General features: G+C 34.5%; 1 protein-coding gene across 1 annotated transcript in view; it reads right to left on the bottom strand.

Annotated features, from left to right (window-relative positions):
- Nucleotides 1-7,082: 7,082 nt before the first annotated feature.
- The window catches only part of CDC73 (cell division cycle 73), a 140,347-nt gene continuing 134,444 nt past the window's right edge, over nt 7,083-12,985 (bottom strand). Inside the window, 2 exon segments of the mRNA NM_001260567.1 lie at nt 7,083-9,654; nt 10,459-10,600. Coding sequence (NP_001247496.1) covers nt 9,618-9,654; nt 10,459-10,600 — 179 coding nt within the window. The 3' untranslated portion in view covers nt 7,083-9,617.

The following is a 12,985-nucleotide window of genomic DNA, read 5'->3' as shown; positions in this document are numbered from 1 at the left end:
AGGGTTGGTCCAAGCCTGTCATTTCTTGTATACATTGTTGCAATATCCAATGATCTGGTCTCCTGGCTTCTGCCTTTGCTACCAACAGACAGTGTTCTTCAACAAGGTTGAGTCAATTACCCTTAAATCACGTATCATTCCTCTGCTTAAAGCTCCTCAAATGGCTTCCCATATGTATCAGCAAATTAAAGCCAAAAGGCTTACATTTATCTACAAGGCTCCGTAATCTTGTTCACTGCTGCCTCTGCCCTCATCGCTCACTCTTCTTGCTCCCTCCACCTAGCCAAGTGGATTCCTTAACAGTTCTTTAAATGGCAGGTATGCTCCTGCCTGCCTTAAACTTCCTGTTCCCTATCTGGAATGCTTCTCCCCCCCACCACCACATATTTACCACACTAGGTATCTCACTTCAAATTGCTGCTCAAATGTCTTATCTGAGATGTCTCTAACCATCCATGTAAAATAGTAAAAGCTACCACTACCTTTTCCCAACATAGCCTAATCACTCTACTATGCTTCAGTTTTTTTGGTATTACTTATTACCACCTGAGACATATTTATTCATTTACTTTTTTCCACCCAATAAAGGAACTACAATTGCTTTGTTCACCCTGTATTCCCAGCAACTAAAATAGTACTTGTCACTGCAGGAAGTAACAATAAATATTTGAATGAAGTATCTGCCCAGGTGTGTCCCCACACCTCAACCCCGCCCATGTTGCTTGGAACCTATTGAGAGAGCGAGCGAGCCCTTTCGAACTAAGGTTTCCTATAGTATTTAGTAATTGTGCCCTCCTATATCTTGTTTCCCTTTTTCTCCTTGTGGTTCTTTACTTACTCATATTAAGTATCTTAGACTCGTCTTCTGGGTGTTTTCATTTTTGAAATCTCTACGTCTTTGGGTTTTTACTTTTCCAAAGATAACTACTACTACATGATACCTCAGGCCACTAATTTAGTCCCCAATAGTGGCCTTGCCTCTCTTTTACTACCACATTGAAATGTGGTTTAATTGCTAGAAAATTTATTTTATACTGTATCTTCTCCAGTGCTTTTACAAAATTAAAGTTGTCATCCATCTCCACCAGCAATTCTTTTTCACCATCCATTTCTTCTGTGTTCCTGCTCTCTCTTGATGCTATTTTTCTTCAGGTTTCCTTATTTTTCTTTGTCCATTCACTCCATTTAGCATAAAGCAAACTATGGGATACTCGAGTGGAAACAAACTTGTAAGCAACAGAGGCAGCTCTCTTCTGTACGCTGATTATCTACTAACCAGCAAGTTGCTACTCCTCATCACAGATGACAGGAGGAAAATCTCTTCCAATCTCTGTCGTTTTGTTTTTTGCTATTTACTTCCCCTCCCCCAGTCTCACGGGGAGATGTGGAATTGGGCCCACCATGCAGCAACCAAACAGGTACTCTGAAGCTAGTCTTCCTAGTACCATACATATGAACTGCACTGCTTTTCCTCTAAATCCATGTAGCTTTGAAAGCAAGGCTCTCAGTTCACAAGCAAGCTCTCCTTTCCATATTCTGGTAGAATCAAGGGACTGTATACACTCTTATTTGCCCAAAGGCTCCAGGCTCACAGCAGCTGCTCTATTCAAGAGAGGGGAGTTGGCAGATGGAAACAGCGATTGAGGGGAGGGAATTTAAGATACATAATCAAACCATCTCCCTAGAACCTGTTTACCATGAAAGGTGTAACTAAGTTTAAAAGTGGGTGGAAAATAAATAAATACAGGGTGACAAGATGAAATACAAGAAAAAGATACAGTAATAGTGCAAAATGTATGACAGAGTAGGAAAGGTGTAGGAGAAATACGTATGAATGGACAAGTCCCTGATGGGTGACAGGATGTTTAAAACACCGGAATAGGAGGAAATAAAGAAAAGATTATTACATGCATACAGGTTTGTAAGATATAGCATTAAGAAGTCCTGTTTCTTAATGGCTTCTGTTTCCTCTGTCATGAAAAGGTGAGGTCACTTCTGGGTGAAAGTGTAAAGCTGGATCATAGCTGGATCATAACATCTAAGAAACTGGCAAGGGAGTGACTGAGAAGGAAAAACTCAAAATCAATCGCCAAAATAAAAAAGGTAAACAACTTCATGCTTGCTAACATGGAAATGGATTCGGGTAAGATTTAGATAAAATTCAGAATAGCATCTAACCATCTCACTGTAGGCAAAGAAAATTCACAACCTCCCAAGAATTCTCCCCTAAAACTCAGAATAAAGCAAACTGAGGAAATCTGCAGCCCATAGAAAAGTCAAAGAAAAATCCTCAAGAATGAAAATCCTTTCCTACCACACCAAAATCTCCAGGGATTCCTTTTAGCCAGCAACCCACCTCTGGGAACCACTCAGGATGTTCTCTCTTAGTAATGAGTTGCATGTACAACTGGGGGAAGTGACCCCAACACTGGCACTTAATGAAACCTTAGAGGGCAGAGCTCAGATTTTCCAACAAAGGTTTTACCCAATTTCAGTATCATTAAGCTACAAAAGTAGCAAAGAATACAAGAACTAGCCTCATATGGGAGCAAATTTAGAAAACAAGACTCAGAGGGTGGGAAGGCTGTCAATAGTGTCTTGGTAAAAGTCCTCATCATCTGGGCTGATGATGAATGACAAGTATGTTAATTCTTTTTTTAACAATCTGGATGTTGGAGAAAGGCACTGAAATGACCTATACCTTTAACATTTTATTAATTCATCTTTAAATATATTTTCATCTTTAAATATTCATCTTTAAATATCTAATCAAAGTTTTTAAAGCATGGATCCTGTAAAGCTAATGCCAACCAGTCACCGGTTATCTTCTCCTTGTTCCCATCTTTCTTCTCACTCCTATGCTTGTCATTCTCATTTCAACATTTACACGAGTAACTACAGCCCCATAGATCCTTGACTCCTCATTTTAATGAATACCTCCCCCTCTCTACTTCCAAGGTCTTGACTTTTTCTCATCAATATCAGATCACCTCTGAAATCTTGACTTCACACATCCCATCCTCTGACCACCTCCCCCTATCTTTCAGGCTCACTTCACTGTTATCAGATCACAGTACAGCACCACTTTCTCACCATTCACCACCTGCCCTCTACCATGTATTCCTTGAACAGCTTAGATTCCATTTTTCAGTACTACAATTATTACCCTGAAAACATCTTCAACTCTGTGGCCTGCTTCTACTGCCATCAAAATAGCTTAAAAATCTAACTGCAATTCTGTATACCTGAAATCAAGCAACTAAATGTCACTGGAGAAAAATCACACCAAGTTTGCCTAGCTTTGCTTAAATTCATGACAACCCCAGAAGCATACAACGCTGTCCAAATTAGTATTTTCCCATTAAGCTGAAGTTTTCTTCTCCTCAAATTCCTACATCAAACTGCTTTAGCCTTAAACTACTTTAATGCATGTCAAATTTATTTCATCATCAGTGACCCGTATACTTCCTTTTTGTCCTCAGTAGTGCATTATGGAATAAAAATACATTATCTAAAAATACAAATATTTTAAAATTGTGATACAGTCAACCCTTTAAAAACATGAGTGATGCTCAATTGTGCTAAAACAACTGAATGAGCCACAAGGAAGTTCACTTGATCTTCCCCCAACCATTTACACTGACTTGATAAACACTTTCAAACTATTCCATTTTAAAGACAAATGTTTGTATTATTTATCAATTAAAAAAGAGAGATATAGATGGCCATTACACTTACAGTATTAACATTGTAAACTCCATGAAGGCAGTTCTTCTGAGAGTATCCATTACTATATATGAAAGTTAATACATTGTATAACCCAATGTTTTCACTTGTACTTTGTTGGCAAAATAATCACAGTCCAATAAAATATTCAAATATAATAAAAAGTATCTCTCAAATGTCTTCTGCTTCACTATGGTCTCAGCCCTATTTACTTATGTAATAGAAATCAGCATTCTCAGATGAGGGTAAATGATTAAATAAATCTGTGTCAAAGGATGCACAAGTTTTATGAGACAGATTCAACAACAAAGCCTTCTTCAGAGCTACTTTATAATGTTTTCTAGGGTCATTTAAGAAAATAAAGAGGAAAAATTATTCCAACTCACCATAAATGCTGATCATTACATGATTAAATATAAAAGTACTTTAGAAAATGAGAGAAAAAAATGCTTATTTGGCAATGTGCTGTTATTTATACACTAGCACCTTTGAGCCTTAAAAAAATTCAACAGCATTTACAACACTTGCTATATCTATTTTAGCTATGCAGATGCTCACTGAAAAGCAGATAATCAAAGGAACAGAACAGAATAAAATACATATTTAGTGGGCACTTATGAATTGAATAAAAATTAAGTTTGAATATAGCCCATTAAACTCATCATTAAAGAAATTTTGTTGCAGAAGATTCACAATCATTGGTACCACTGACATAATGATGCTGTTAATGCTCTGATTATATGAGTACAGTTTGTTTTGAAACTATAAAATGTTAAAATCAGAATGCTCAAACTGTAAAGGTAATGTAATTTACCAGGACATACTCTTAATTCTATTACAGTAATAACATAGAAAATTTGACCATAATCAAACTGTAAGTCCAGCAGAGCATGAAACTTGCTGTCACTACGAACTATGATTCTATACATTATTTAACTCATTAGCAGAAACTATAAATGACTTTAACTCATTAGTTTTCAAAGTGAAATGTATATTTCATTTATTCCTCAGAGAAATACTATGCTTGACAAATCTCAATCTTTTCATGTAAAGATAACATTCCAGCCCACAATACAGCTTCTAACTTCTTGGTATGAATGTTTCTGGGGGATTGAAGACAAAGGGAGAATGGAAATATCCCTAGTGCGCTTAACATAAAATTGGGCAACATGTTTTATTTACAATTAAACCTAAAATTTAAGAGCTCACCAAACTGGAATCAGAATGAGTACAACAGGCCAGGCATGGTGGCTCATGCCTGTAATCCCAACATTTTGGGAAGCCGAGGCAGGTGGATCACCTGAGGTCAGGAGTTCAAGACCAGCCTGGTTAACATGGTAAAACTCTGTCTCTACTAAAAACTACAAAAATAGCCAGGTGTGGTGGTACACACCCATAATCCCAGCTACTCGGGAGGCTGAGGCAGGAGAACTGTGTGAACCCAGGAGGTGGAGGCGGCAGTGAGCCGAGATCGCAGCACTGCACTCCAGCCCGGGCGACAGAGTGAGACTCCATCTCAAAAACAAACAAAAACAAACAGAATGAAAAACAAAACAAAGGAAAAACAAAAAGAATGAGTAGAATATTTTAATCAGTTCACATGGCACCCAAACTTAAACTCTAATTAAGAACCACTTTGAGAAATAGCACCAACTGGTGGTTAAAAATCACTCACAATGCTTACTCTACGTACATGAACTGTATTACTTATTAAGCACTATTATCAAACTCAGGTTAAATAACTTTCAGTAAATTTAAAGTGGATAGAAATGGAATTCAATGGCAAACAAAATCCTCAGACAGATCATTTGCTTAAATTCGACATAGCATCAACCCCACTTTTTGAATTTTGGCAATAAAACTAGTTTTATTTCATTAGCTTTACTCATATAAAAATGCTTACCGCTTTTCAGTAAATGGAACATATTTATAACTTCCAAGATGCCCTTATAAAGATTACCTAAAATAATACACAGAAACCCAAAACACATAAAAAACCTGCAAGTATTATTATTATATACTAACTAAATATAAATCTTTATACATTATACATTTTCAATTTTTCCTTAGTTATTATTCCAACAGATATAAACTATGCTGGGATCAACATACTTGCAAATGTGGCAACAAATATGCCAGGATATATAGGACATGGCATTTCAAAATTCCCACTCCAATTCTTAACTTAAGTCAACTTCAGTCATTTCTCCACTTTTTATTTCTATCATTAGAATAGCTGGGTGAATCTCAAATACAAGTGAATAAATAGTAGAAATTCAGTCAAGTAATACTAAGGCTAATGTAATTAAATTTTCATGTTGTACTTTTTTAAAGAAAGAGCAGCTGCCAACTTTTCAGCTGAGAACAAATTTCTATAGTTCTTATTTTATAAATTACTTCTCAGCATTCTATATGGACTTTAACCAGACAAACCAATGATTTATTTATTAAGAATCTTTGTTTTAAAAAGTATGTGTATATGAAGGGCTTTAATAAACTTCCAAAAAAATTAAAAATAAAAAATTTAAAAACTTATCTTACTCATAATTTGCATTTAAACAAGCAATTTCAAAACACAAAGTTTAAAGCTACTTTCTAATCCTAATTTGACCAGCTTTTATAAATAATTGTTGCATTTGTAATATAAAATATACTGCTAGTCTCAAAAAATTTTATATACTTTAGTTCAACAAATATTCCTTCCCACCCCTCCAAAAAAGAACAATGTAATCACTTTAATTTTTGTTAGCAGTCACAAAAATTTTTATTTAGGAAAAATATTCCCTTCAATATTTATTAGATAATGAATCTCATTTAAATGAATAGTTTACTTGTACTTTTCTGTGTAGACCAATTTAAAAGTATGCCACTTTCCTTTCATAAGCAAACTGTATTTGTCTCATTCTGCATGGCAGATCAAATATTAATACTTCTTTCTGCCTTAAAAATTATGAGATTTTCCTCATTATAAATTAGTTGTTTCTATAAGGATTACTGTTGTGCTGCTAAAAACAAATGTTAGTAAAGGTTATGGAGACATGGGAAAAAAACAAACTACAATACTAGTTAATAATGAAATACATTAAACATTGTTTAAATATTAAACAGTAAAATACCCCTTCTATATTAAATAAATAATTAAAATTGCATTTGTCAATGGGAATACAGGCCAATACCACCAATAACAGGGATCGTCTAGTGCAAAGGGTGGTCACCAAACAACAAAACAAAAACCACACACACATACAGACAAGAAGGAAGAGGAAACACATTTAATACTGGCATTGTTTTCAATAACAAATTAAACCAGTGATTCTGAATCCTTCCTGCACATTCAAATTACCTGGAGAACTTAAAAAAAAAAATACTGATGACCAGGTCTTGTCTCAAATTACATGAAAATGGGAATCAAGATTCAGGCATAGGTATTTTTAAAAACTCTCCAAATGATTCTAACATGCAGTCAGGGTTGAGAGCAACTGAGTGAAACTTACGTATTTCTTACTGTTCCCTGACTGAGAAGAATGTCCTATGAGTATAGAAATAGAACTTTCCTTTACAGGTTGGGCATACAAGGGTATCTCCAGTTAGCAGTAACTTATGGATGGGTAAGTCAAGTTATTAATTTATACTTCATTTCCAGTAAAATATCTACTTATACCTCTCTTCATTCCCTGTAATTCTGTACTCTCAAACTCCAAGACAAAGTAGAGTCAAACTACACTTTTATAATAAATTTGTTACACTGAAAATACATTATTCATTCATGCATATAAGTATTTACTGAATGCCTACTATGTGCAAGGCACTGTGTTAAGTACTGCTATATAGGACCATGGCATGGGGGAAATAAATAGGGACTGGCTGAAAAATTTTGTTTTTTAGAACAAACAGCTAAAAAATAATGGAATGAAATTAATCACATGGACCTAAATAAGTGACTAAATTATCAAAGAGAAAAAGAGAAAAGAGGTACTTATACTAAGGGTCTGATTTTAAGATAGATGGTTACAGCGTATTTGTCCTTTTCCTAATGTTCCTTTACAGTATTTCCATAAGCCTTTGAATATACATAAGGCAAATTCAAAATAGAAAAATAAACCTCGTTCAAAGTAGATGTTCCTAATTTTAACCATATTCCGTATCCAGTAAAGTTCATAAGTAAGTACAAATACCAAAAATCTTTATGGGAAGGTAGTTCATATTGACTTGTAGTAGTCTTGACAAGTAATCTTACATAAAAATATCACAGATTCTGGTCCTTGACTATTTCATCATGGAGAAAGTTTACACAACATGTAATTTATTTTGGAAACAGATTTATATGCTAAGAAAGCCTAATGTGAACAAATTTTTCTTTTATCTTTAAGGAAAGAAGATGCTAAGAAGGTAGGAAAATAGGGGTAGAATCTGTTCAAACCTTGTAAGTATGCTAAAATCTAGTAATTTAAAATGCTGACTGTTCTCTTCTGAAGAGCCTTGTAAATATCATGTGAATAAATATCTTTTCTAGTTACTAGTGGTATGAACTATGTGACTACTTAAAAAAATAGTAACTTCCCATTTTTGTGACAGTGTTAAATTTCATTAAGAAGCTAGATAATGTCAGCTTAATACCTATGAAAGGCCTGTTTACCAAACATATGTTAACCTTGGAGAAAACTGCTGGAAATAAAAACGGAGAAAAAAAATGACATAAGACTGTGATCAGCAAAAATTCCAATGGCAAAAACAGTTTAGGAAAGCAAAGCTTCCTAGTTGCTTTTAAGTTAAAAAAAAAAGTGAAATCAAGGTTCAAGGAAAATGGTCACTTGATGTACCTTGGATGCAACATTTTGTTAGTAAAAAATATTTTACTAAGTTAAAATATAGTTTTCATATTTTACACCATATTGAATACACACATAAAAATACCAGTGTTTTTCTCTTGTTTCTTTTCAGACAATTAAGCAAATGTTTTCTTTGGTGCCTGGGAGTTTATCAATATTTAGGGATAGTGGAAGATAACAACTCCAAGACTGACAAGCCTAAAATAGAAGATTCAAAATCCTATACCATAAAAATTAGAATCAAAGGTGGACTAAAGAGAAAAGTAGCTTAAAGTTATACTGCAACAGGGTTGATACATATTCTTTCCCCAAATCATACTCTGGCTCCCAAAATAAAAAATACTACAGCCTATTGTGGTTTTAATCTGTGTTTTGAGATTTTTTTTCAAATGGAAAGATATCACAGATAGAAACACATCATTCTAGGTTTCAAAATCACCAAAGTCAGTGAGAAGAATGTACATTCATTTAAATGTAATCATTTGTAAATAAATCTTGGAAAGGCTGAACAGTTCAAATTGAAGAATTGTTCTTGATTTTTCATCATTCTTTTTAAATAAAGAGTAAGTGTAGATATAGTGTACATACAGGTTTTGACATTTTGATTCATTCAAAATAGTCACATCCCTTTGCTTGGTTTTGGATGTTCCAGAGACTAAAATTTAATACCATTCACAACATAGTATTTTTAGTAAAAAGAATTATAGAGCAATGAAAAATCAGAAGATGGCTCAGAGAGCCTTTTATAATCTCTAAATATACACACATTTATAACCTGCATTTATTTTCTAAAACAAATTTTAAGTAATGCTAATTTAACCAATGGAGAAAAAACTTCTATCAAAATATACAATTTCCATTACAGACTAGAAGGCTAATATTAAAAAAATAGTCGTAAGCCAAAAAGTTTGCTTATATGGATGACAGGCATCATCTCCTTGAAGCACAAAGCATCAAATAAGGTCTTATAAAAGATCAATCTGTGACCTTCTTCATTTTTAAGTTCTTGATAAATTCATAAAGCTTGAGTCTCAATTTCCAGAAATGGAGGAGCCAAATAATTCAGAATCTCAAGTGGGATTTATGCTTTACCATGTACCTGAAAAAAAATATGGTAGGTTATAATGACTATAGGAATTTTAGAATTTTTAGATTAATGTATGTAAAAACAGGCTGACATTTCTTAAAACTTAAAATCAACAGAATAAAATGCTGTTTTCTAGAAAACTGGAAATATAAGGACTTCTGGAAAAAGCTAGAAATAACACTCCTCTTATTAAGTAATATAATCTAAGAGCTTCTAGCTAAAATAATATATATGTTTCACATATATTGTGAGAGACTCGCACCAAGAATGTGACAGACTTTTAAGGAGCATACTTCAAAGAGAACCGATTCAGTGGTATTTACTGTCATCATATGCTGTTCTTAAATTTGCCAATTACAAAACTTTTATTAATGTAAAGGGTTTTATGAACACTATAGTAATAATTAAAATAAATTTTAAAAATTCATTTCCTTTTGTGAACCATCCATAACATAAATCCAGAATCAGAGATCTTTCAGTACTTGCAAAAAAACATAAGGTTCTCTTAATCAAAAGTTCCTTGGATAGGAAATAAGGTTCAAAAAGATCACACAGATAATTAGAGACAGATTACAAAACCAAGACTAAAGTCTAAGTTCTGACTCAGTTTAGTGTTACTTCTATCAGGCTATATTAAACTCTCCATCTAAGGTAATTATACAAAAAAAATTGTTATTTACTACAGATAAGCATCAAGTTAATGTTAAAAGAAGGGAATTAGAGAACAAGACTGACAAATTTATGCAACTTAAAATTTAACTAAGACAGAAAAATTACAATAAAACACACATAAGCATATTTTAGAATCAGAATTACCTGTCCAACGTTTCCCAAAATCGTAAGAACACTGGTCTATCCAAATGACGTTTGTGATAGCTGAGTTCTAACACTGTTACATCCCATTTCTGAACATTTGGATCCAGACGAACTTCATCATACTTCAGATGGAAGGCTTTAACTACAGAGGGGGTGGAGAGAAGTAATCATTTTTTTATTCAAAATTAAAAAAAAAAAAAAACTTTCTTCTATCAACTGAAGCCACATTATAACTAAAGTGATCTTTTAAAATATTATCTTTAAAAACATTCAGGGTTTATACATGCCAGCCACTGGAGACTAAAATGAGGAATAAGGTAAGATAAAATACACATGGTCCAGTGAAGGACAATAAGAAAAGAGTATAAGGGTGGGAGGTTATCACAGAAATACAAGAGTGCAACCATACCTTGGAGATATTGTGGGTTCAGTTCCAGACCACCGCAATAAAGTAAGTATCATAATACAGTGAGTTACACATATTTCCTACCTCATTGCATATAAAAGTTACATTAACACCGTATCAGAGTCTATATTAAGTGTGCAATAGCATTATGTCTAAAAAACAATGTACATGCCTTAATTAAAATGTACTTTCTTGCTAAAAAAAAAAAAAGCTAACAATCATCTGAGCCTTTGGCAAGTCCTAATTTTTTTGCTGGTGTAGGATTATGCCTCAATGTTGATGGCCGTTGACTGAATAGGGTGTGGTGGTTGATGAAGGTTAGGGTGGCTATAGCGATTTCTGAAAGCAAGACAACAATGAAGTTTGCTGCACTGATTGACTCTGCCTTTCACAAAAGATTTCTCTGAAGTATGTGATAATATTTGACAGCATTTTACTTACAGAAGAACTTCCTTTAAAATTGGAGTTAATCCTCTCAAATTCTGATGCTTTATGTCATGTTCTAAATCCTTTGATGTCATTTCAACAATGTTTACAGCATTTTCACAAAAGTGCTCACTGGAGTGAATTCCATCTCAAAAAACCACTTTCTTTGTTCATCTGTAAGAAGGAACTCCTCATCCATTCAAGTTCCAGCATGAGAGTGCAGCATTTCAGTCATATCTTCAAGCTCCACTTCTAATGCTAGTTCACTTGCTATTTCCACACCCTATCTTTATTTCCTCCACTGAAGTCTTAAATCCCTCAAAGTCATCTACGAACCATGAAGGTAGGAATCAACTTCTTCTAAACTCTGGTGATGTTAATATTTTGACTTCCTCCTATTAATCACAAATGTTCTTAATGGCATCTAGAATGGTAAATCTTATCTAGAAAAGCTTCAATTTACTTTTCCCTGATCCATCAGAGGAATCACTATATATAGCAGCTACAGCCTTACAAAACTTATTTCTTAAATAATAAATCCTGAGAAGTCTAAATTACTCCTTGATCTATGGGCTAAGGAAGAGATGTGTTAGTAATCATGAAAACAACATTTGTCTCCTTGAACACCATCAGAGCTCTTGGGTGACTAGGTACACTGTCATTCAGCACTAATATTTTGAAAGGAATCTTTCTTTCTGAGCAGTAGGTCTCAACATGGGCTTAAAATATTCACTGAACCCTGCTGTAAACAGATGTGCTGACATTCACGCTTTGTTGTTCCATTTCTAAAGCACAGGCAGAGCAGACTTAGCATAATTCTTAGCGGCCCTAAGATATTTAGAATGGTAAGTGACCACTGGTTGCAACTCAAAGTCCCCAGCTGTATTAGCCCCTAACCAAAAAGTCAGTCTGTCCTCTGATGTCTTGAAGCCAAAGCACAGACTTCTCCGCAACTATAAAAGTACCAGATGGGATCTTCCTCCAATAACAGGCTGTTTCGTCTACAATGAAAACGTGTTGTTTAGTGTAGTCAACTTCATCAATAATGTTTGCCATATCTTCTGGATAACTTGCTGCAGCTTCTATATCAGCACTTGCTGCTTCACCTTACACTTCTTTGTTATAGAGATGGCTTACTTCCTTAAATCCATGAACCATCCACTGCTACCTTCCAACTTCTCTTCTGCAGAATTCTGTCCTCTCTCAGTCTTCATAGAACTGAAGAGAGTTAGGGCATTGCTCAGGATCAGGCTTTGGCTTAGCAGAATATTATGGCTGGTTTGATCTGCTTTCCATACCAACCAAGCTTTCCCCATATCAGCAATAAGGCTGCTTTGCTTTCTTATTATTTGTGTGTTGACTGAAGTAGGACTCTTAATTTCCCTGAAGAAGTTTTCCTTCGCATTCACAACTTAGCTAACTGTTTGGCATAACAGGCCTAGCTTTTGGCCTTTCTCAGCTTTTGACATGCCTTCCTTACTAAGCTTAATCATGTCTAACTTTTGGTTTAAAATGAGAGATATGCAACTCTTCCTTTCATTTAAACACTCGGAGGTCACTGTAGGGTTATTAATTGGCTTAATTTCAATACTGCAGTGTCTCAGGAAAAAGAGAGGCCTGAAGAGAGAGAGAGAGAGATGAGGGACTAACTGGTCAGTGGGGCAGTCAGAACAACAGTTATCAACTTAAGTTTGC

This window comes from Macaca mulatta, chromosome 1, assembly GCF_049350105.2.
Source record: "Macaca mulatta isolate MMU2019108-1 chromosome 1, T2T-MMU8v2.0, whole genome shotgun sequence".
In the NCBI taxonomy this organism is placed as follows: Eukaryota; Metazoa; Chordata; class Mammalia; order Primates; family Cercopithecidae; genus Macaca; species Macaca mulatta.
This window is presented reverse-complemented; position numbering and strand designations above follow the sequence as displayed.